This window comes from Bos javanicus, chromosome 16 (assembly GCF_032452875.1).
Source record: "Bos javanicus breed banteng chromosome 16, ARS-OSU_banteng_1.0, whole genome shotgun sequence".
In the NCBI taxonomy this organism is placed as follows: Eukaryota; Metazoa; Chordata; class Mammalia; order Artiodactyla; family Bovidae; genus Bos; species Bos javanicus.
Genome location: NC_083883.1, coordinates 28,906,660 through 28,932,354, shown reverse-complemented (window position 1 = coordinate 28,932,354; position 25,695 = coordinate 28,906,660). Strand labels below are relative to the sequence as shown.

Genomic DNA, 25,695 nt, shown 5'->3' with positions numbered 1-25,695 from the left:
GAAGCAGTACTCTTAATTTTTTATATATTCATGTTTCATACCAATTTTGTTTGAAAAGGTCCTCCCTGACAAAACATTGGAAAATCTCTGTCTTAAGTGGTTCAGCTGAATAAAGGTAAACCGTGTAATGTTTTAAGTTTCAATTACATTTAAAATTTCTTTTCTGTTAGTTTAAAAGAATAGCATTTATAGTTATATTAATACTTAATGTGTAAGATATTTTCCTTATTCTTTTAATCCTCACTGAATTATTTCTTTTTTGTGTACAATAGTTTTTTTCTGAGTATATAAGAATAAGCTTTACCTTATAATCCAAATCCTCAAAACAGTTGAAGACTACACAATGTTTGCCTAAGGACTGGGAAACAAAAATGATATTTTAATATATTTATTTAATTATGACACAAAATACTAATTTTAAAACTTCCAGAGTAATAAAATATCTTTATTCTTTCAAGAAAAGTTTTACAATATAAAGGTGTTTATACCAAATTTAGAAATCCACAAGACTCAGTTTAGGATTAACACACGGATACTATTATAGTTGATTAGTGCATGGAGGCTTAAGGTCATATTTTTAAACACATAAACAAATAAACTAAGAAAAAACATTTCAGCAATATCATAAACTATACCCTTTGCTTTCATCAGTTGCTTCTTTGTCTCTTTTTCTTATACACACACACACACACACACAAACATACACATAAACACTCGTGTTTGTCACAAAGACTAGGCAAAAATCTGTGTATGGAGCTCAAAATAAATGAATCACTTCTTCAGGAAAGGAAGGGGGGACAAAGCTACCATTTACATAGACGTTAGTTCATTATTATAGTCCAAGTCAACTATGTTGACTTACCAAGATCCTAAGTCCCAGCACACATTAAACATTCAAAATTAAATGATGATGTATGAATTAACAAATGTGTTAATGTGTTTGCTAAATATTATGAGTACTTACAGGAGAGGTGTAAACTTAAGATAACTTTTAAAGTTTGTGTGACTAAAAAAAAGAAGTTTTTATTCTAGATATAGAAACCACTTACTTTTGCTAGATCTTTAACACTCTCGGTTTTTCCTGTACCAGCTGGACCAGCAGGGCAACCTCCTAGGTTCAAGTGTAGTGCTCCAGTGAGAGTTAGCCAGCATCTGTCAGTGAGAGGTGTAATCACCAATCTTGGGGTACAGCCCAAGTACTCGTAGCCATACGTAAAGCTGGCATCTCCTTGAGATACATAGCACAACTTTTGTTTCTCATTCCATCTATATTGCAAATGTCTGAAAACAATATTTCAAATGATCGTACTATTTGGGCAAAATGATTTTTAATTTTTTTCACATGCAGAAACATAGTAAGATTATGTTGATTTAAAAACATCAAAAAATCAAATGAAAAGACTGGTGGATAATTCATCAATTGCTCTATTAGACAGGAACTACTAGAACTTGGAAGACTACAAACATGAACACTCTTCCCTATGAGAAAAATGGCCTTGTTAGAATTATGCTACTTTGGTATGATGGTCAGCATAAATGGAAGATTTACATAACAATCATCTCTATGAAGTTTTTATGGCTTCCATAAGAAGGTAGTTTCAGACATTATTCATTATAACCACTACATTAGCGGTCCAGGACTACATTCTTATGGAAACCACTATGAGTTAAATTGGTGGCTCATTTATATCTTAGTTTATGCTGTCATCTAATAGTTTGTATATCCTTCATAAAACCCTTTTAAATCCTTTCTAGAACAAAGCAGATTATAAATAAATATAAAAATGAGTACATTTAAAACATAAGTTAAAAATAAAATTTTAAAAATTATAAACTACCGCCTTGGAAAGTCTCAGATGAAGAGAGAGAAGTCACTGTTGAAGGAAATGAATTTTTTAAATTGTAGTTGACTTACAATACTATACTAGTTTCAAGTGTACACTGCTCCATTGGTAAAGAATCTGCCTTCAATGCAGGAGATCCTGTTTCAATTCCTGGGTCGGGAAGATCCTCTGGAGAAGGGATAGGCTACCCATACCAGTACTTTTGGGCTTCCCTTGTGGCTCAGCTGGTAAAGAATCCACCTGCAATGCCCGAGACCTGGGTTCGATCCTGGGTTGGAAAAATCCCCTGGAGATGGAAAAGGCTACCTACTCCAGGATTCTGGCCTGGAGAATTCCATGGAGTATACAGTCCATGGGGTCACTAAGAGTCAGACACAACTGAGTGACTTTCACTTTCATAGTAATTTGACAATTTTATAGAATATACTCCATATAAAGTTACTATTGACTGTATTCTCTTTGCTGGATATTACATCCTCATAATTTATTATTTTATATCTAGTAGTTTGTACATCTTAATCTCCACTACCTCTATTGCACTTCTTATCACAACCTCCTTCTGGTAACCACTAGTTTGTTCTCTGTATCTATGAATCTGTTTCTGTTTGGTTATATTTGTTCATTTATTTTTTAGATTCCATATATAAATGAAAATACACAGTATTTATCTTTATTTCACTAAGCCTAATATTCTCCAGGTTCATGTATATTGATGCAAATGGCAAAATTTCATTCTTTTTTATGGTTAAATTCCATTGGATGTATATAGCACATCTTCTTTATCCATTTATCTGTGGATGGATTTATGCTGTTTCCATATCTTGGCTATTGTAAATAGTGCTTCAGTGAATTTTGGGGTGCATGTATCTTTCGAAATAGTATTTTCATTTTCTTCAGATAAATATACATGGTATAATTGGTAGATCATTTTTAATTTTTGAGGAGCGTCCATACTGTTTTCCAGAATGGCTATACCAACTTACATTTCTATCAGTAGTGCATGAGGGTTCCCATTTCTTCACATCATCACCAATGCTTGTTATTTGCTCTCTTTTTGAGAGTAGCTATTCTGATAGGTGTGATATATCTCATTGTGGTTTTGATTTGCATTTGCCTCATGATTAGTGATGTTGAGCATCTTTTCATACATCTGTTGGCCATTTGTATTTCTTTTGGAAAAACATCTGTTCAGGTCCTCTGCCCATTTTTAAACTGGGTTGTCTTTTTTGATATTGAGTTGTGTGAGGTTTTTTCATTTAATACTTTGGATATTGACCCTTTATCAGATGTATCATTTACCGATATTTTCTCCCATTTAGTAGGCTGTTTTCTAGTTTGGTGGATGGTTTCCTTTGCTTTGCAAAAGCTTTTAAGTTTGATTAGGTCCCATTTGTTTATTTTTGCTTTTATTTCACTTGTCTGAGGAGATATATCCAAAAAATTGCTAAGACAAATGTCAAAAAGCATACTGCCTAAGAAAGCCTTCCTCAGTGATCAATGCAAAGAAATAGAGAAAAACAACATAATGGGAAAGACTAGAGATCTCTTCAAGAAGATTAGAGATACCAAGGGAACATTTCATGCAAAGATGGGCTCTATAAAGGACAGAAATGGTATGGACCTAACAGAAGCAGAAGATATTAAGAAGAGGTGGCAAGAATACATAGAAGAACTGTACAAAAAAGATCTTTATGACCCAGATAATCACAATGGTGTGATTATCTACTCACGTAGAGCCAGATATCCTGGAATGTGAAGTCAAGTGGGCCTTAGAAAGCATCACTATGAACAAAGCTAGTGGAGGTGATGGAATTCCAGTTGAGCTATTTCAAATCCTGTAAGATGATGCTGTGAAAGTGCTGCACCCAATATGCCAACAAATTTGGAAAACTCAGCAGCGGCCACAAGACTGGAAAGGGTCAGTTTTCATTCCAATCCCAAAGAAAGGCAATGCCAAAGAATGCTCAAACTACTGCACAATTGCACTCATCTCACACTGCTAGTAAAGTAATGCTCAAAATTCTCCAAGCCAGGCTTCAGCCATATGTGAACCGTGAACTTCCTGATGTTCAAGCAGGTTTTAGAAAAGGCAGAGGAACCAGAGATCAAATTGCCAACATCCGCTGGATCATGGAAAAAGAAAGAGAGTTCCAGAAAAACATCAGCTTCTGCTTTCTTGACTATGCCAAAGACTTTGACTGTGTGGATCACAATAAACTGTGGAAAATTCTGAAAGAGATGGGAATACCAGACCACATGAACTGCCTCTTGAGAAACCTATATGCAGGTCAAGAAGCAACAGTTAGAACTGGACACCGAACAACAGACTGGTTCCAAACAGGAAAAGAAGTACGTCAAGGCTGTATATTGTCACCCTGCTTATTTAACTTCTATGCAGAGTACATCATGAGAAACGCTAGGCTGGAAGAAGCACAAGCTGGAATCAAGATTGCCAGGAGAAATATCAACAACTTCAGATATGCAGATGACACCACCCTTATGGCAGAAAGTGAAGAGGAACTAAAAAGCCTCTTGATGAAAGTGAAAGAGGAGAGTGAAAAAGTTGGCTCTAAGCTCAACATTCAGAAAACTAAGATCATGGCATCTGGTCCCATCACTTCATGGAAAATAGATGGGGAAACAGTGGAAACAGTGTCAGACTTTATTTTTTGGGCTCCAAAATCACTGCAGATGGTGACTGCAGCCATGAAATTAAAAGACACTTACTCCTTGGAAGGAAAGTTATGACCAACCTAGATAGCATATTCAAAAGCAGAGATATTTTTTGCCAACAAAGGTCTGTCTAGTCAAGGCTATGGTTTTCCAGTGGTCATGTATGGATGTGAGAGTTGGACTGTGAAGAAAGCTGAGCACCAAAGAAGTGATGCTTTTGAACTGTGGTACTGGAGAAGACTCTTGAGAGTCCCTTGGACTGCAAGGAGATCCAACCAGTCCATCCTAAAGGATATCAGTCCTGGGTATTCATTGGAAGGACTGATGCTGCAGGTGGAACTCCAATACTTTGGCCATCTGATGTGAAGAGCTGACTCACTGTAAAAGACCCTGATGCTGGGAGGGATTGGGGGCAGGAGGAGAAGGGGACCACAGAGGATGAGATGGCTGGATGGCATCACCGACTCAATGCACATGAGTTTGGGTGAACTTCGGGAGTTGGTGACGGTCAGGGAGGCCTGATGTGCTGTGATTCATGGGGTCGCAAAGAGTCGGAGACGACTGAGTGACTGAACTGAGCTGATGCTTTCTTCTGAATGTTTTACGGTTTCAGGTCATATGTTTAGGTCATTATTCCATTTTGAGTTTACTTTTTGTATAAGGTGTGAGAAAATATTCTAGTTTCATTCTTTTCCATGGAGCTGTTGAGTTTTTCCAAGACCACTTATTGATGAAACTGTCTTCTTACCTGTATTCTTACCTCCTTTGTCATAGCTTAACTGACCATATTGTATGTATTTAGGAAAAGATTTTTCACTATACCTGTAGTGTATAAGTAATATTTCATAGTTTATTTTATTAATTTTTAGGCCCAAAGCAGCTTAAGAAGCATTTTGTCTTAATGAATTACAGTAGCTTAATTTTTAAAATTATACAAATACATTGAAAGAAAATGTATTTATTTCATTCTTAAATAACTGGAGGGTTGTGTGTACCAGTTGTACACTGCATAATGTTTCAAACTTTGAAATGAGATTGGATCATGCCAATCTTACTTCCTGTGCCACATTAATTTTAATTCAGTGCTTGCTTTTTAACAGGGCTACTGCCAAAAACCTACCTTTGCAAAGATAAGAGGTCACTGAAAGGTTGTAGCATGATCTGATATTAACATTGTAAACTGCTTCAAACTGTTAGTAGCTGGTTATCTTACTGATGTTATATATCCCTTGTTTGTTTAGTCTCTAAGTCCTGTCTGACTCTTCTGCAATCCCACAGACTATAGGCTGTAAGGCTCCTCTGGTTCATGGGATTTCCTAGGCAAGAACACTGGAGTGGGTTGCCATTTACCTCTCCAACAGATCTTCCTGACCCAGGGATCAAACTAGCCTCTCCTTCGTTGGCAGGCAGATTTTTTATCACTGAGTCATCAAAGAAACTCTGGTATCTTATAGTGTCCTTTTTTTTTTTTTAATTTAATTTAATTTTTTTAAAATTTAATTTTATTTTTAAACTTTACATAATTGTATTAGTTTTGCCAAATATCAAAATGATTCCGCCACAGGCATACATGTGTTCCCCATCCTGAACCCTCCTCTGTCCTCCCTCCCCACACCATCCCTCTGGTTCGTCCCAGTGCACCAGCCCCAAGCATCCAGTATCGCGCATTGAACCTGGACTGTCCTTATAGTCTCTCAAAAGTTTAAAAAATATTACAGTTGTGAGTGCCCTATGGTGCCATGGGACACCAAGGCACACTATATGGAAGCTATACCCTTGGAATCATAGATAACTCAGAGTCTTAGTATTAATAGAATCTTCTTTCTCCTAGTTTGCTTTTCTGTAAATGCTCTTCCACTTTTAGTTTTCACTTTTAAAGACAGTCAATAGAAAGTAATAATGACATGCTAAACTTTATGCAGCGTGAGGGCTCACAGACATGACATATTCTTTTAGCAATTAAGAATGTATACAGTTATACTTCAGTAAAACAAACATATGAATATATATATACAATATAAAGTATTCTGATAAAACATAGTAGACAGTGGTGCCAGTCAAATGCAACAGCTTCTTTTCACTCTATTTTCCTTAGAGTTTAAAGGAAATTGTCATACCTAAAATCAGGAAATTTATGCTAATACAGAATTTATTAAAAAATAAAAAAAACTTTCTTTGAGAATCAAGGATCTTATATAGGTAAAGCAGTTGTTTTCCTATGAAGAGAGGAAACTTAAGAAAAAAATTAATTCAGAAGTTTGAAACTATATTTATTATAGGAATCTTATGTTTGATTTCTTCACCAAAATCAATGGCACTATTTTTCTATACTTTCATATTTGTATATGAAATACTACATGTATATGACTATATACTTATTGCCCCTGGGTAGGAAGAAGGGCTTCCCTGTAGCTCAGCTGGTAAAGAATCCACCTGCTATGCAGGAGACTCCAGTTCAATCCCTGAGTAGGGAAGATCGGCTGGAGAAGGGATAGGCTACCCACTCAGGTATTTTTGGGCTTCCCTGTTGGCTCAGCTGGTAAAGAGTCCACCTGCAATGCAGGATACCTGGGTTGGGAAGATTCTTTGGAGAAGGGAATAGCTACCTATTCCAGTATTCTGACCTGGAGAATTCCACAGACTGTACAGTCTATGGGGGTTGCAAAGAGTCAGACACAACTGAGTGACTTGCACTTTTTAGGAGGAAGGGAGTTCTGAGTTAGAGAATTGGCTAGGAATGTCCTCTGATTTGTTTACCAGCTTGGTCTGTCCCAGAACTGACAGCACATGGGGGGAAGAAGAGGCTTGAGGTAGAGCTTCTTTCACTACCCATTGAAAACTGCCCTCTGGCTGAATGGTAAAAGGGAAAACACAGCTAAGAGGAGTGTGGTCAGTTCAGGAAGATAAAACAAAAATAACTTAAAATGAAGGAGAAGAACAATGGAAAAGAGGAAGAAGAAAGCACAGAAATATGTACTTAAGTTGGCGGAATTTGCTTAGAATTTCTATAAATCCTAGAGAGATAAAACTCAGGTCAGACAAAATTCGAGGTAGAGAATTAACTTACCTGAGATAGGTATATGAGAAGTTATTTTAGAGTTGTAATTTCGATCTACCTACCTTGTCCACTCAAAATCATCTGCATTGAAAATACTTTTGAGTAGTAAATTTCTCACTGTGTCTCTGCAGTGAACATACAGGGTAAGCAATGCCCCTAGTACAACTTTTGCTCGAGAGTTATGAGTATCCAGCACCACCAGCTCTGCAACCTCTTCTAGATGATGTATCATATGAGCATGGACTTTTTCCACCTCTTTTTTTGGATGAGAACTCACAAAACTTTTGATACAATCATTATAAAATATGATCTGGCTCTGAAAAAATAAGATATAAAAGTAATAATTTTGAAGCATAAATTTTATAAATGAAAATAGATATTCTCAAGAGTGGTGTGGTGTGGACTGAAGGCAGGAGAAGGGGACAACAGAGGACAAGATGGTTGGATGGCATCATTGACTCAATGAACATGAGTTTGAGCAAGCTCTGGGAGATGGTGAAGGACAGGGAAGTATGGCATGCTACAGTCCATGGGGTCGCAAAGAGTTGGACACGACTGAGCTACTGAACAATGATATGTGGTGTGTATTATGCAAGAGTCATCATATGTGTGTAAAAGAGAGAGCTTACACATTTGTATACATTTGACACTTAGAGATTGAACTTTGATTAATGCTTGTGGGAGCCTTATTCTTTAATAAATGAAAACTATTTATCACCAACATTTATATTTTCTAAATTTTATATTCTTAATCTATCATCACTTAGGCTAAGTAAGAACCTGGGGACAGTAATAATGGTATCATAATTCCAAGCTTAAATTATATCTGTTTAAATTATATCTGTTTTCTGAGTGGGACTCAGAAATAGGTTAAGTTTGTAATTTTTAGGATCTTTCAGTTCAGTTCAGTTCAGTTCAGTTGCTCAGTTGTGTCTGACTCTTTGCGACCCCATGTATCACAGTGCCCAGGCCTCCCTGTCCATCACCAACTCCTGGAGTTCACTCAGACTCACGTCCATCGAGTCAGTGATGCCATCCAGCCATCTCATCCTCTGTCGTCCCCTTCTCCTCTTGCCCCCAATCCCTCCCAGCATCAGAGTCTTTTCCAATGAGTCAACTATTCACATGAGGTGGCCAAAGTACTGGAGTTTCAGCTTCAGCATCATTCCTTCCAAAGAAATCCCAGGGCTGATCTCCTTCAGAATGGACTGGTTGGATCTCCTTGGACTCCAGGGGACTCTCAAGAGTCTTCTCCAACACCACAGTTCAAAAGCATCCATTCTTCGGTGCTCAGCCTTCTTCACAGTCCAACTCTCACATCCATACATGACCACAGGAAAAACCATAGCCTTGACTAGATGAACCTTTGTTGGCAAAGTAATGTCTCTGCTTTTCAATATGCTATCTAGGTTGGCTGTAACTTTCCTTCCAAGGAGTAAGCGTCTTTTAATTTCATGGCTGCAGTCACCATCTGCAGTGATTTTGGAGCCCAAAAAAATAAAGTCTGACACTGTTTCCACTGTTTCCCCATCTATTTCCCATGAAGTGATGGGACCAGATGCCATGATCTTCGTTTTCTGAATGTTGAGCTTTAAGCCAACTTTTTCACTCTCCGCTTTCACTTTCATCAAGAGGCTTTTTAGTTCCTCACATAACTTCTATTATTTGATCCATCTTTTGTCACTCTTTCCATACATACCAGAGCAGTTTTAAAAAGGCTACTGGCTTAAGTCAAATTGACCTGGCATTTAATGGAGGGAGATATGTCATGAGGTCCATAGGTTTCTGGCCTGTAATTAAGTGAATTGTGATTCCACTCACTAAGATATTATATCTATTGAAGGAATAGCATGCTGTAGGTGGAGGGACACAATGGATTCATTTGGGATATACTGAATTTGAAGTGCTTAAGAAATACATGGGCTTCCCAGGTGGCACTAGGGGTAAAGAACCTGCCTGCGAATGCAGGAGTCGTAAAGATGTGGGTTTTAACCCTGGGTTGGGAAGATCCCCTGGAGGAAGGCATGGCGACCCACTCCAGTATTCCTGCCTGGAGAATCCCCATGGACAGAGGAGCCTGGCAGCCTACAGTCCATGGGGTTACAAAGAGTCAGACAAGACTGAAGCTACTTAGCACTCTTAAGAAATACACAAGAGGAGCTATGAAGAAATAAGTATTAGAATAATTAGCATAGAGGTAATACATAGAATGGTGAGATTTTTTTTCTTTCCAGGGCAAGATAAGTGTACCCAGATGGGAAACTTGATGTATCAGTTAGTGTTTTGGCAGCATGCAACAGAAACTAATTCTGACTTCCCGAAAGCATCTTGTAAACCTCTAATAGCAGATTAGCTGGAGGTGAGAGCTGAGGCTTAGGAAGTGGGCAGAAGCAAGAATCTAGGCCAGGCATCAGGAACCATAGTCATGGTCATGCCACAGAAGAGTCTGATCAAAAGTCACTGTGCTGTCACACCTGAGGTATTTATTCAAGATTCACAGCCTCAGGAGAGAGCAACCAGTGGGCTGAGACCCTCTCCGAGGCTACCTCAATGTAGGTTGAGGGAAGGTTTGGATATGGTAAATCGGACTATGAACTAGATTTTATCTATTTATTTAGCTAAACAAAGAGGACTTCTCAACCACTATAGTTTGATTAAATCTATATTGAAATTCTCTTAGTGGCTACTGCATGTAAACATTTTATTATCCCAACAGGTGTCCACTCAGAGATAGTTCCTAGTTATGTTACATATGTAGAAGTTTTTACAAGAGGAAGGGAAGTTGTAAATTTCATACCAGGATGGGAAATTTGCAGTAAGTAAGGCAGACATGGGAAAACAAAAATATGTTCAGTAAGTGAAGTTGAAATCTATCATAAAATATTTTTGGAAACAGATTACTGACTGCTTCTAATTATTAAGCATGTTTGGAAGACCAGGTGTTTGGGAAAGATCCTTTCTTAGTACAGCAGATTTGATTATTTCAGTGCCTGGTAAACTGCAGAAATGTGCATATTGATTAATTATAATTTTGTTGTCTTCATAAACAACAGCTTAAATAAGTCCTTGACTTAAGATCTGAGAGCACTTTATTAATATTCAGGCAAATGAATGACAAAGGAGACCAATCAGATAATCAGAATTTGTGTCCATTATCCCAGGTTATTTTAATAAAGACTTGAAAATTAGGGTGGGTCAAGGAAAAGTAAAAAAATGTAATGTTATTTTAAAATTTAACAGAGAACTTCAAGGTCAAGTGTGCTTTAAAAATACTTGGTAATAGTAACTCATGGCCATATGGTTTTTACTTTCATTACTCCAGAAAAATTGCTGTCTCTGAGGTTCATGTTGACCCTAATAACTGACAGACATAATGGAGTTTTCAGACCTTTCTAGAGCATTTAAAAATGATTACCACTCACTTTTTCTAGAGAAAAATCAAACAAAAAAAACGTCCCTCTCTCCTCCCTTAGCTTCCATAACAAATCTCATAATTTCTCTTCTTTTTCTTTTTTCCCCTTCTTTTTTTTTCTACCCATGTGCTAATCCCCAGAACCTGTGAATATGTCACCTTATGATGGAAACAGTTGATTAAGACCTTGTGACAGGGAAGTTCTAGATTTTCTGAGTGGGGCCAGTGTAATCATGTGTATCCTTAAAATTGGAGAACTTTCTCTGCTTCTACACAGAGGGAGATATAACTACTGAAGAATGGTCAAAGAGAGGTGACACTGGTAGCTTTGAAGATAAAGGAAGGGGCTATGAATCAAAGAATTCCAGAAGATGGAAAAAAGACAAAGAAATGGATAAAGGAATACAGCCCTGCTGATACCCTGATTTCTGCCCAGTAAGTAAGACCTGTTTTGCCCAGTGATCCACTGGAGAAGGGAATGGAAAAACCACTTCAATAGTCTTGCCTCGAGAACTCCATAAACAGTATGAAAGGAAAAGAGATATGACACTCCATGGAAGATGTACCCCCGCCCCCCCACAACTCCCAGGTTGGAAAGTGTCCAATACGTTAATGGGGAAGGGCAGAGAAATAGCTTCAGAAAGAATGAAGAGGCTGGGCCAAAGCACAAATGACACTCAGTTGTGCATGTGTCTGGTGGCGAAAGTAAAGTCTGATGCTGTAAAGAACAATATTGCATAGGGACCTGGAATGTTAGGTTCATAAGTCAAGGTAGATTGGACATGGTCAAGCAGGAGATGGCAAGAGTAAACATCAACATTTTAGGAATCAGTGAACCAAAATGGACCGGAATGGGAGAATTTAATTCAGATAACCATTATACATACTACTGTGGGCAAAAATCCCTTAGAAGAAATGGAGTAGCCCTCATAGCCAACAAAAGAACCTGAAATGCAGTACTTGGGTACAAACTCAAAAATGACAGATGATCTCGAATTGTTTCCTAGACAAACTATTCAACATCAGTAATCCAAGTCTATGCCCCAACCACTAATACCAAAGAAGCAAAATGATTCTATGAATTAATATCAAAATAAAAAGATGTCCTTTTCATCATTGGGGATGGGAATGCAAAAGTAGGAAGTCAAGAGATACCTGAAGTAACAGGAAATTTTGGCCTTGGACTACAAAACGAAGCAGGGCAAAGGTTAACAGTTTTGCCAAGAGAACACAGTAGTCATAACAAACACCCTCTTCCAACAACACAGGAGACGACTCTACATATGGACATCACCAGATGGTCAATACTGAAATCAGATTGATTATATTCTTTGCAGCCCAAGGTGGAGAAGCTATATACAGTCAGCAAAAACAAGACTGGGAGCTGACTGTGGCTCAGATCATGAGCTCCTTATTGCAAAATTCAGGCTTAAACTGAAGAAAGTAGTGAAAGCAACTAGACCATTCAGGTATGACCTAAATCAAATCTCCTATGATTATACAGTGGAAATGACAGATAGATTCAAGGGATTAGATCTGATAGACAGAGTGCCTGAAGAACTATGGACAGAGAATCATAACACTGTACAGGAGGTGGTGACCAAAAATATCCCCAATACAAAGAAATGCAAGAAGACAAAGTGATTTTCTGAGGAGACTGGGGAAATAGCTGAGAAAAGAAGAGAAAGAAAAGGCAAAGGAGAAAGGGAAAAATATTCCCAACTGAATTCAGAGTTCCAGAGAATAGCAAGCCTTATGTGAATAATGCAAAAAAATAGAGGAAAACAACAGAATGGGAAAGACTAGAGATCACTTAAGAAAATTAGAGATACTAAGGGAACATTTCATGCAAGGATGGGCGCAATAAAGGACGGAAATGGCAAGGACTTAATAGAAGCAGAAGAGGTGGCAAGAATACACAGATGAACCATACAAAAAAATAGTATAATGTGGTCACTCACCTATAGCCAGACATCCTGGAGCGTGAAGTCAAGTGGGCCTTAGGAAGCATTCCTATGAACAAAGCTAGTGGAGGTGATCCAGTTCCAGTTGAGCTATTTCAAATCCTGAAAGATGATGCTGTGAAAGTGCTGCACTCAATATGCCAGCAAATTTGGAAAACTCAGCAGTGGCCACAGGACTGGAAAAGGTTAGTTTTCATTCCCGTTCCTAACAAGGGCAATGCCAAATGATATTCAAACTCCCATACATCTATGCTCATTTCATATGCTAGCAAGATAATGCTCAAAATCCTTCAAGCTAGGCTTCAGTACATAAACTGAAAACTTCCAGTTGTACAATCTAGGTTTAGAAGAGGCAGAAGAACCAAAGATCAAATTGCCAACATTTGCTGGATTGTGTAAAAAGCAAGGGAATTCCTAAAAAACATATACTTCTGCTTCATTGACTATACTAAAGTCTGACTGTGTGGATCACAATAAACTGTGGAAAGTTCTTAAAGAGATGGGAATACCAGACCACCTTCCCTGTCTCCTGAGAAACCTGTATGCGGGTCAAGAAGCAACAGTTAGAACCAGCCATGGAACAACAGACTGGTTCAAAATTGGAAAAGGAGTACATCAAGGCTGTATATTGTCACCCTGCTTATTTAACTTATATGCAGAGTACATCACACAAAATGCCAGGCTGGACGAATCACAAGCTGGAATCAAGCTTGACACGAGAAATATGAAGAACCTCAAATAAACAGATGATACCATTCTAATGGCAGAAACTGAAGAGGAACTAAAGAGCCTCTTGATGAAGGTGAAGGAGGAGGGTGAAAAGCTGGCTTAAAACTCAACATTCAAAAAACTAAGATCATGGCATACAGTCCCATCACTTCATGGCAAATTGAAAGGAAAAAAGTGGAAAGAATGACAGATTTTATTTTCTTGGGCTCCAAAATCGCTGCAGTTGGCGACTGCAGCCATGAAATTAAAAGATGCTTGCTCCTTGGAAGAAAAGCTATGATCAAACTAGACAGTGTATTAAAAAGCAGAGACATCACTCTGCTGACAAAGGTATGAATAGTCAAAGCTATGGTTTTTCCAGTAGTCATGTATGGATGTGAGAGTTGGACCATAAAGAAGGCTAAGCACTGAAGACTCGATGCTTTTGAACTGTGATGCTGGAGAACACTCTTCAGAGTCTCTTGGACTGCAAGGAAATCAAACCAGTCAATCCTAAAGGAAATCAACACTGACTATTCACTGGAAGTACTGATGCTGAAGTTGAAGCTCCAATATTTTGGCCATCTGATGCAAAGAGCCAACTCACTGGAGAAGACTCTAATGCTGTGAAAGATTGAGGGTAGGAGGAGAAGGGGACAACAGAGGATGAGATGGTTGGATAGCATCACTTGCTCAATGGACAAGTTTGAGCAAACTTGGGGAGATAGTGGAGGACTGAGGAGTCTAGTGGACTCCAGTCCATGGGGTCACAAAGATTCAGACATGACTGAACAAACAACAAAATAATTCACGAGTTATATTCCTTCAACATTTTATCCTGAACATTTCTAAAAGCATGGACAAGTTGAAGACATTATAAAATGAATACCCATATACCTATCACTATGTTCCTTAATAAACGTTAATATTTACTTTGTCAGGTGTCTGTCCATCAAGTCAACCATCTCTTCATTTTATTTTTTGATGCAGTTCAGAGTTACATATATCAGTAACCTTCATAATGGTTTATTTCTAAATCTTTGTTTTCTGGGCATGTAGTTACAGATTAAATACTGATACATCAAAGAAGTATTTACTTACCACAGTGAGTACCACTTGTCCTGGATGAGACAGCACCCATAGGGAAAACTGTTGGTAGTACCAGTCATCAACTCCTTGACTTATAAATCTATAAGCAAAAAAAAAAATTTATAATATTTATATTTAATCACTGATTGTGGCCATTTAATGATTAAGCATAAGATAACACAGGAATTTCCCTTTAGGCTCCCTGAGTTTTCTGTTCTAATTTAGGTATATAAATAACAAAGCAGAGATAATAGAGCTTTAATTCATGCATAATGTATATTCCTTAAATTCCTCTTTAACATCATCTGCACATTTCCAATAAAACCATTGAGTTTCTGGGATGGTGTGCATGTGTGTTAAGTTGCTTCAGTCTGACTCTTTGTGACTCTATGGACCATAGCCCACCAGGCTCCTCTGTCCATATGATTCTCCAGGCAAGAATATGGACTGGGTTGCAATGCCCTCCTCCAGAGGATGTTCCTGACCCAGGGATCTAACCTGTGTCTCGTGTCTACCTGCATTTGCAGGCAGGTTCTTTACCACTAGTGCCACCTGGGACTATATTAAACTAGGAGATGACACCTATTAGCTTTGAATTTCTAATACTATCAATGGTAAAAACAGTATTTGAAATAATTTCAACAAAGTTGAATATTGGACTGAAATGATCAGGTGATTTTTAACAGTAAAGCCCTACATTTAACTTTAAAAGGTAATTATAATTTAACTTTTAAAAGTAATGAAGAGGGGAGGGTGGTCCTAAGATGGTGGAGGAATAAGACAGGGAGAACAATTTCTCCCCCACAAATTCATCAAAAGATCGTTTGAATGCTGAGCAACTTCCACAAAACAACTTTCTGAATGCTGGCAAAGGACACCAGGCACCCAGAAAGGCAACCATTCTCTTCAAAAGGAGGTAGGACAAAATATAAAAGACAAAAAGAGAGACAAAAGAGTTAGGGATGGAGACCTGTCCTGAGGAGGGAGTCATGAAGGAGGAGAAGTTTCCAAATAGCAGGACACCCTCTCATCGGTGGGTCTGTGGGGAGTTTTGGAATCTCAGAGGGCAACATAACTGGGAGAGAAAAAAAACCCCACAGAATAGGTGCCTAACTGCAACTGACAGCGGAGAAGTAGCCCAGACGCCTGTGTACGCCACCAGCTAGCGGGGGCTGGACAAGAAGGAGCAGGTTGCATGCTTAGGGTAAGGACCAGACCTGAATGCCCTGGGGACAATCTGAGGGAGCTAACATGAGATAGCAACCCAAACTGTGGGATAGCCAGAGAGAGAAAAAAAAATGAGAGAACCTTCCTGCGTAAAGCTCTAACATAAGGTGCAGCCTGGCCTGCTCACAGAATAAAGGATTGAATGAATACCGAAGGAGACCTAGCTGGCTGCGGACCGGTCCCTTCCCCCACCAGAAGCAGAGAGGCAGGCGAGTGACAGCCAGAGCCAGAAGGCAAGGGGCAATCTCTGCCCCAGAGACGGCATACTCCACCAAACCGTGAGCAGGCTCCCAGTTGCTAACCAAGTCTTCCTGGGATCCTGGACGGTTGACATCTGCCAGGAGGGTTGCAGCCTGAGACCAGCTCCCCAGAGGAGACACACAGCACACCTGAGACAGCGCTCTCGTGGCGCACTTGGGAAACTGAGATGCTACGACACCACCTGGGACAGTGCGCTTGCCAAGAACCTGGTCGCCTGAGCTGCATGTGAAGGGCACAGGACACACGTCCAACCAAGTCTGTGCATTTGCGGAGTACCCGAGAACATGAACCTGAGCAGCTTAGACCTGGGAAGTGCATAAAATGCAGGGCCTGCTTTGGACAGTATCCCAGCAGAGCCTGAGCAGTGTAGACTGGGAAAGCACACACCACTGTGAGCTGGAGCAAACCCAGTGTGGTCCATACACTGGGAGCACTCCCCACACACACCAGTGATATTTGTTTGCAGTGTTCCTCCCTCCCCACAATACAACTGAACAAGTGAGCCTAAATAAGTGACCACCTTTTCCCCCTTATGTCAGGGCAGAAATTAGACACTGAAGAGACTTGCAAACAGAGGAAGCCAAAATAAACAAAGAAGGGGGAACCACTCTGGAAGGGACAGGTGCAACGTATTAAAACTCTGTAGTTAACATTGACTAAGCATTGGAAGGGGTCTTCTCTATAGACCTTAAGAAGAAGTATAAGCTGGAACAAGGAACTATCTGAAACTGAACTGACCCCATACTGCCCTCAACAGCTCCAGAGAGATTGCTAGATATATTTTTACTATTATCATTTTTTAATTTTAAAGTTCTTTATCACTCCTTTAATTTTCATTTTTCTAACCTACTATTACCTTGCAAAAAAAGACCCTATTTTTAAAGTAAATTTCATATATATATATATTTTTATAATTTTTGTGATTGATTTTGTTTTGCATTTTTAATATTATATTACTGAGAGTCTAATTTCTACTCTAGATTTTTAATCTTTGCTTTTTGGTATTTGTTAACCATTTTGTACCTTTAAGAATCTAATCTTCAGTACCCATTTTTACTTAGGGGTGTGATTAGTGGCTTGATTGCTTTCTCCCCTTTTGACTCTCCCCTTTCTCCCCCAGGTCACCTGTTATCTCTTCCCTTCCCCTTCTCTTCTCTACTTAAATTTATGAATCTCTCTGGTGTTCTGGGCTGTGGAGAACACTTAGGGAACTGATTACTGCCTACACTGGTCTCTCCCCTTTTGACTCCCCCTCTTTTCCTCCTGGTCACCCCTATCTCCCTCCTCCTTCTTCTCTGTGTAACTCTGTGAGCCTCTCTGGGTGTTCCAGACTGTGGAGAGCATAGGGAACTGATTACTGGCTAGATTGGTCTCTCTCCTTTTGACACCCCTCTTCTCTTCCTGGTCACTCCATCTCCCTCCTCCATCTTCTCTTCTTCATGTAACTCTGTGAACCTCTCTGGGTGTCCCTCACTGTGGAGAATCTTTTCACCATTAACCTAGATATTTTATCATCTGTGCTGTATGGATGGAGAAGTCTTGAGGCTACTGTAAGAATAAGACAGAAAGTCAGAGGCAAAAGGCTTAAATTCAAAACTTGAGAACACCAGAAAACTCCTGACTCCAGGGAACATTAATTGACAAGATCTCATCCAAAAGCCTCCATACCTACACTGAAACCAAGCTCCACCCAAGAGCCAACAAGTTCCAGAGTAAGACATACCACACTAATTCTCCAGCAAGGCAGGAACACAGCCCTGAGCATTAAAATACAGGTTTTCCCAGAGTCACACCAAACCCATAGACATCCCAAAACTCACTACTGGACACTTCACTGCACTCCAGAGAGAAGATATCCAGCTCCACTCACCAGAATACAGACGCAAGCTTCCCTAATCAGTAAACTTTGACAAGTCACTCGTCCAACCCCACCCACAGGGAGCAAACTCCACAATAAAGAGGAACCACAAACTTCCAGCCTACAGAAAGGCCACCCCAAACACAGCAATCTAAACAAATTGAAAAGGCAGAGAAATATTCAGCAGGTAAATGATAAATGCTCACCAAACCAAACAAAAGAGGAGGAGATAGGGAGTCTGCCTGAAAAAGAATTCAGAATAATGATAGTAAAGATGATCCAAAATTTTGAAAACAAAATGGGAGTTATAAATAGACTAGAGACAAGGATTGAGTAGATGTAAGAAATATTTAACAAGGACCTAGAAGAAATAAAAAAGAGTCAATCAATAATGAATAATGCAGTAACTGAGATCAAAAGCACTCTGGAGGGAACCAGCAATAGATTAACTGAGGCAGAACAGAGTATAAGTGAGGTGAAAGACAGAATGGTGGAAATAAATGAAGTAGAGAGGAAAGAAAAAAAGGAATTGAAAGAAATGAGGACAAACTCAGAGACCTCTGGGACAAAGTTAAATGCCCCAACATTTGAATCATAGGAGTCCCAGAAGAAGACGACAAAAAGAAGGGGCATGAGAAAATACTTGAGGAGATAAGAGTTGAAAACTTCCCTAAAATGGGGAAGGAAATAGCCACTCAAGTCCAAGAAACCCAGAGAGTCCCAAACAGGATAAACCCAAGGTGAAACAGCCCCAAGACACATATTAATCAAATTAATGAAGCTCAAACACAAAGGACAAATATTAAAAGCAGCAAGGGAAAAGCAACAAAAACACACAAGGGGATTCCCATAAGGATAACAGCTGATCTTTTAGCAGAAACTCTTCAGGCCAGAGGGGAATTGGCAGGACATACTTAAAGTGATGAAAGAGAAAAACCTATAACCCAGATTACTATACCCAGCAAGGATCTCATTCAAATATGAAGGAGAAATCAAAAGCTTTACAGACAAGCAAAAGCTGAGAGAATTCGGCACCACCAAACCAGCTCTTAAACAAATGCTAAAGGATCTTCTCTAGACAGGAAACACAGAAAAGGTTTATAAACTTGCATCCAAAACAACAAACTAAATGGCAATGGGATCATACTTATCAATAATTACCTTAAATGTAAATGGGTTGAATGCCCAATCAAAAGACAAAGACTGGCTGAATGGATACAAAAACAAGACCTCTATCTATGTGGTACAAGAGACACACCTCAAAACAAGGGACACATACAGACTGAAAGTGAAGGGCTGGAAAAAGATATTTCATGAAAATAGAGACCAAAAGAAAGCAGGAGTAGCAATACTCATAATCAGATAAAATAGACTTTGAAATAAAGGCCATGAAAAGAGACAAAGAAGGACACTACATAATGATCAAGGGATGAATCCAAGAAGAAGATATAATGATTATAAATATATATGCACCCAATATAGGAGCACCACAGTATGTAAGGCAAATGCTAACAAGTATGAAAGGGGAAATTAACAGTAACACAATAATAGTGGGAGACTTTAATACCCCACTCACACCTATGGATAGAACAACCAAACAGAAAATTAATAAGGAAACACAAACTTTGAATGATACAATGAACCAGTTAGACCTAATTGATATCTATAGGACATTTCACCCTCAAACAATGAATTTCACCTTTTTCTCAAGTGCACACGGAACATTCTCCAGGATATATCACATAAATCTAGCCTTGGGCCATAAATCTAGCCTTGGTAAATTAAAAAAAACTGAAATCATTTCAAGCATCTTTTCTGATCACAATGCAGTAAGATTAGATGTCAACTACAGGAAAAAAACTATTGAAAATACAAACATATGGAGGCTAAACAACACACTTCTGAATAACCAACAAATCACAGAAGAAATTTAAAAAAAATCAAAATACACATAGAAACAAATGAAAATGAAAATACAACAACCCAAAACCTATGGGGTTCAGTAAAAGCAGTGCTAAGGGGAAGGTTCATAGCAATACAAGCTTACCTCAAGAAACAGGAGAAAAATCAAATAAATAACCTAACTTTGCACCTAATGCAAACAGAAAAAGAAGAAATGAAGAACCCCAGGGTTATTAGAAGGAAAGAAATCTTAAAAATTAGGGCAGAAATAAATGAAAAAGAAACAAAGGAGACTATAGCAATAACCAACAAAACTAAAAGCTGGTTCTTTGAGAAGATAAATAAAATAGACAAACTATTAGCCAGACTCATCAAGAAAAAAAGGGAGAAGAATCAAATCAACAAAATTAGAAATGAAAATGGAGAAATCATAACAGACAACACAGAAATACAAAGGATCATAAGAGACTACTATCAGCAACTATATACCAATAAAATGGACAACTTGGAAGAAATGGACTAATTCTTGGAAAAGTATAACCTTCCAAAACTGAACCAGGAGGAAACAGAAAATCTTAACAGATCCATCACAAGCATGGAAATTGAAACTATAATCAAAAATCTTCCAAACAAAAGCCCAAGACCAGACAGCTTCACAGGTGAATTCTACCAAAAATTTAGAGAAGAGCTAACACCTGTCCTACTCAAACTCTTTCAGAAAACTGCAGAGGAAGGTAAACTCCCAAACTCATTCTTTGAGGCCACCATCACCCTAATACCAAAACCAAAACCAGACAAAGATGCCACAAAAAAAAAAAAAAAGAAAAGAAAACTACAGGCCAATATCACTGATGAACATAGATGCAAAAATCCTCAACAAAATTCTAGCAAACAGAATCCAACAACATAGTAAAAAAATCATACATCATGACCAAGTGGGGTTTATCCCAGGGATGCAAGGATTCTTCAATATTTACATAATCAATTAATGTGATACATCACATTAATAAATTGAAAGATAAAAACCATACGATTATCTCAGTAGATGCAGAGAAAGCCTTTGACAAAATTAAACCCCATTTATGATAAAACCCTCCAGAAAGCAGGCATAGAAGGAACACACCTCAACATAATAAAAGCCATATATGATAAACCCACAGCAAGCATTATCCTCAATGGTGAAAAATTGAAAGCATTTCCCCTAAAGTCAGGAACAAGACAAGGGTGCCCACTCTCACCACTACTATTCAACATAGTTTTGGAAGTTTTAGCCACAGCAATCAAAGAAAAAGAAATAAAAGAAATCCAGATTGGAAAAGAAGCAAAACTCTCACTGCTTGCAGATGACATGATCTTCTATGTAGAAAACCCTAAAGACACCATCAGAAAATTACTAGAGTTAATCAATGAATATAGTAAAGTTGAAGGATATAAAATTAACACAGAGAAATCCCTTGCATTCCTACACACTAATAATGAGAAAACAGAAAGGGAAACTAAAGAAACAATTCCATTCACCATTGCAACGAAAAGAATAAAATAATTAGAAATACATCTACTTAAAGTAACAAAAGATCTATATATAGAAAACTATAAAACACTGATGAAAGAAATCAGAGGTCACAAATAGATGGAGAAATATACCATGTTCATGGATTGGAAGAATCAATATAGTGAAAATGAGTATACTACCCAAAGCAATCTATAGATTCAATGCAATCCCTAGCAAGCTACCAACAGTATTTTTCAGAGAAATAGAACTAATAATTTCACAATTTGTATGGAAATACAAAAAAACCTCGAATAGTCCAAGCAATCTTGAGAAAGAAGAATGGAACTGGAGGAATCAATCTGCCTGACTTCACACTGTACTACAAAGCTACAGTCATCCAGATAGTATGGTACTGGCACAAAGACAGAAATATAGATCAATGGAACAAAATAGAAAGCCCAGAGGTAAATCCACGCACCTATGGACACCTTGTCTTTGACAAAGGAGGCAAAAATATACAACGGAGAAAAGACAATCTCTTTTAACAAGTGGTGCTGGGAAAACTGGTCAACCACTTGCAAAAGAATGAAACTAGAACACTTTCTAACACCATACACAAAAATAAACTCAAAATGGATTAAAGATATAAATGTAAGACCAGAAACTATAAAATTCCTAGAGGAAAACATAGGCAAAACACTCTCTGACATAAATCACAGCAGGATCCTCTATGAGCCACCTCCCAGAGTAATGGAAATAAAAGCAAAAATAAACAAATGAGACCTAATTAAACTTAAAAGCTTTTGCACAACAAAGGAAACTATAAGCAAGGTGAAAAGACAGCCTTCAGAATGGGAGAAAATAATAGCAACCGAAACAACTGACAAAGAATTAATCTCAAAAATACACAAGCAGCTCCTGCAGCTCAATACAGAAAAATAAACGACCCAATCAAAAAATGGGCCAAAGAACTAAACAGTTCTCCAAAGAAGACATACAGATGACTAACAAACACATGAAAGGATGCTCAACATCACTCATTATCAGAGAAATGCAAATCAAAAGCACAATGAAGTACCATCTCATGCCAGTCAGAATGCCTGCTATCAGAAAGTCTACAAACAATAAATGCTGGAGACGGTGTGGGTTAAAGGGAACCCTCTTACACTGTTGGTGGGAATGCAAACTAGTACAGCCACTATGGAGAACAGTGTGGAGATTCCTTAAAAAACTGGAAATAGAACTGCCATACTACCCAGCAATCCCACTGCTGGGCATACACACTGAAGAAACCAGAATTGAAAGAGACACATGTACCCCAATGTTCATCGCAGCACTGTTTACAATAGCCAGAACACGGAAGCAACCTAGGTGTCCATCAGCAGATGAATGGATAAGAAAGCTGTGGTACATATACACAATGGAATATTACTCAACTATTAAAAAGAATGTATTTGAATCAGTTCTAATGAGGTGGATGAAACTGGAGTCTATTATACAGAGTGAAGTAAGTCAGAAAGAAAACAATACAGTATATTAACGCATATATATGGAATTTAGAAAGATGGTAATGATGACCCTATATGCGAGACAGCACAAGAGACACAGATGTAAAGAACAGACTTTTGGACTCTGTGGGAGAAGGTGAGGGTGGGATGATCTCAGAGAATAGCACTGAAACATTTATATTACCATATGTGAAATAGATTGCCAGTCCAGGTTCAATGCATGAGACAGGGTGCTCAGGGCTGGTGCACTGGGACGACCCTGAGTGATGGGATGGGGAGGGGGTTCGGAGGGGGTGTTCAGGATGGGGAACACATGTACACCCATGGCTGATTCATGTCAATGTATGGCAAAAACTACTACAATATTGTAAAGTAATTAACCTCCAATTAAAATAAATAATTAATTTTAAAAAGTAATGAAGAAAATATAATTATGAAAAATATCCCCACATTTTAATTTAACACCACACTTATTATGTGCCAAAAGTACATGTTTTAATATTGTTATGGTGAGTTTCTTTTTTCATACAGAACTTCAAAGTTTCTACATGGTGAAATTCTTCAATCTTGTGCTTTATCTCTGACATCATGCCTTAGAAATTCTCAACTCTAATTTATTTTCTTCTAATGCTTAAATTACTTCATTTAAAAATTTATCAACATTTATTAGAATATTTTAAATGAATATTCTTTAAATGTTTGCTGCATTACAGTGTCTATTTGTATTATTTTCTTATCTTTGCTGCTGAGAAGTATATTTATAATAACTTCTTAATTATTTCAAAGTAATATCAGTGGAAAATGCACCTTTCACCAATTAAAATGACCTTTTATTTAATTTAATGGCCTTATTTTCACTGTTTCATGAAATACCTTTACTGTTTCTTTCATAACTTATTGCATTGCTGTATCTCCCAAACAGCATCTCCCAAAACAAAACATTTTTATTAACAGTTAATAAACACACTTGCATGAATATTTATGATAATTAGCTTGGGTTTTGTTAGTTCTTTGCTTTTTATTTTGATATTTATTTTTTCCATGTTTATATTTATATGAATATACACACAAGTGCAGTATAATTTATTTCCTCCATAGTTTTGGAAATATTTGTTCTAAGTTTAAAAAAATCTATCAGGAGAAAGTGGATCAAGATTTCTAACTAAACAGTCCTATCTTCATTCTGAACCATATTCCTTCAAATGAGAGAAAATACATGAAAAATTACACATATAAAGAGTTGGAAAACAAGAAAGTATGTTCTAGTGCATTAAAAACTTGAGAATTTCCTAACAGATGGAAAAAATGTTGAGATTTGAGCCCAGGACAAATCTTTAGGTAAATTAATTAAGAGAGGGCTTTCTCAATAGGGAAACGAATGGGCCTCTGCCTCCTCCAATTCCCCTTTCCCCCATCCTGAGCTGCTATTAGCCATTCAGAATGAAAATCCAGGGAAGTGTTTGGTAGAGTTCTCCTAGGTTTGGGGCTGGACAGAGAAGCAGAATGAAGCCTGAAATAACTCCACACATTTTAAAAGACTGTAGGAAAGAAAGGGGGAGAAGGAAGTACAGAGAGGAAGGAAGGAAACAAAGAAAGCTGACATTGGCATTTTTCCATAAGAAATAAAATAATGAAACAGTGCTGGAACTAGAGTGGCAGTCAAATGTCATGGGTAGCTTGTGACTGCCAGCAGAAATGAAAAGCAACCTCCATACATTGAAAGAGAAGCTACTTTTCTCTTACTTACTTACTCTTCTCTCTACTCAGGACTAGGTCCTACACATTCTGCTTGTCAAGCAATACCTACAGTCTGATAGGCACAGATACTAGAAACTAATATTTGTAATTAGAAACTAATATTTGTTTGTAGGAGAAGAGGGACTTGCCAGTATAAATATGAACAGATAACCAAGAATGGTGAAACATTTTAGGGAAATTAATAACAAGAAAAAGGGCAGAAATCCTTTCCAATAGAAAAACTAAAATGAGGAAGTAAATGAAAACAAAACAAACCACAAATTTGCTAATCATGGATAATTAAAAGTGTTAGTCACTCAGTCGTGTCCAACTCTTGCCAACCCCATGGACCAGAGCCCACCAGGTTCCTCTGTCCATGGGATTCTCCAGGCAAGAGTACTGGAGTTGCAATTCCCTCTCCAGGGGGTCTTCCCAACCCAGGAAATGGATTCTTTACCATCTGAGCCACCAGGGAAGCCCAAGCATGGATAAGTATTGACCTATAAATAGAGAACTAAGAGCAATGTGGAATAAAATCCTAAATAATTACAAGGTGATGAGAGGGAATTATGAATTGACTCATGCTCTTTGGGGAAAAATCAGAGACACTACAGAATTTGATTAAAATGCTTCACTAAGTATATTAAAATATTGAGTATTCACTAGGAAAAAAAGTGTAACTTTAGCACAGCTACAATAAAAGAGATTAAGAAACTCAGTCTAACAATAGTAAGTGAAAAGAAAACCCCAAACCAAAAGTCCAGTTAGAAAACAACAGGATAGCAAGCAGGAGTCCAAATGAGTTGATAATAAAAATAACTGCTTAAAGGCAGCATATCAGTAAGCAGGAAACAGCACATTCAAAAGATTACTTGAAGAGAGTTTAATGAAGGTACACTCTGCAGAGGATGAGGGCAGGGTTAAAGGAACCAGCAGGGCTTGAAGTATCACATTTTAGCAAA

At 38.0% G+C, this 25,695-nt stretch overlaps 1 protein-coding gene across 2 annotated transcripts in view; it reads right to left on the bottom strand.

Moving 5' to 3' along the window:
- The window catches only part of DNAH14 (dynein axonemal heavy chain 14), a 394,303-nt gene that overhangs the window by 207,259 nt on the left and 161,349 nt on the right, over positions 1-25,695 (bottom strand). The window contains exons 27-30 of one of the 2 annotated variants that reach the window (XM_061382365.1): positions 14,761-14,848; positions 7,638-7,891; positions 1,050-1,281; positions 305-358 (exon numbers count right to left, since the gene is read on the bottom strand). In XM_061382365.1, coding sequence (XP_061238349.1) covers positions 305-358; positions 1,050-1,281; positions 7,638-7,891; positions 14,761-14,848 — 628 coding nt within the window. The remainder of the gene's footprint in view (positions 1-304; positions 359-1,049; positions 1,282-7,637; positions 7,892-14,760; positions 14,849-25,695) is intronic. The other variant, XM_061382363.1, reaches the window with a different exon arrangement.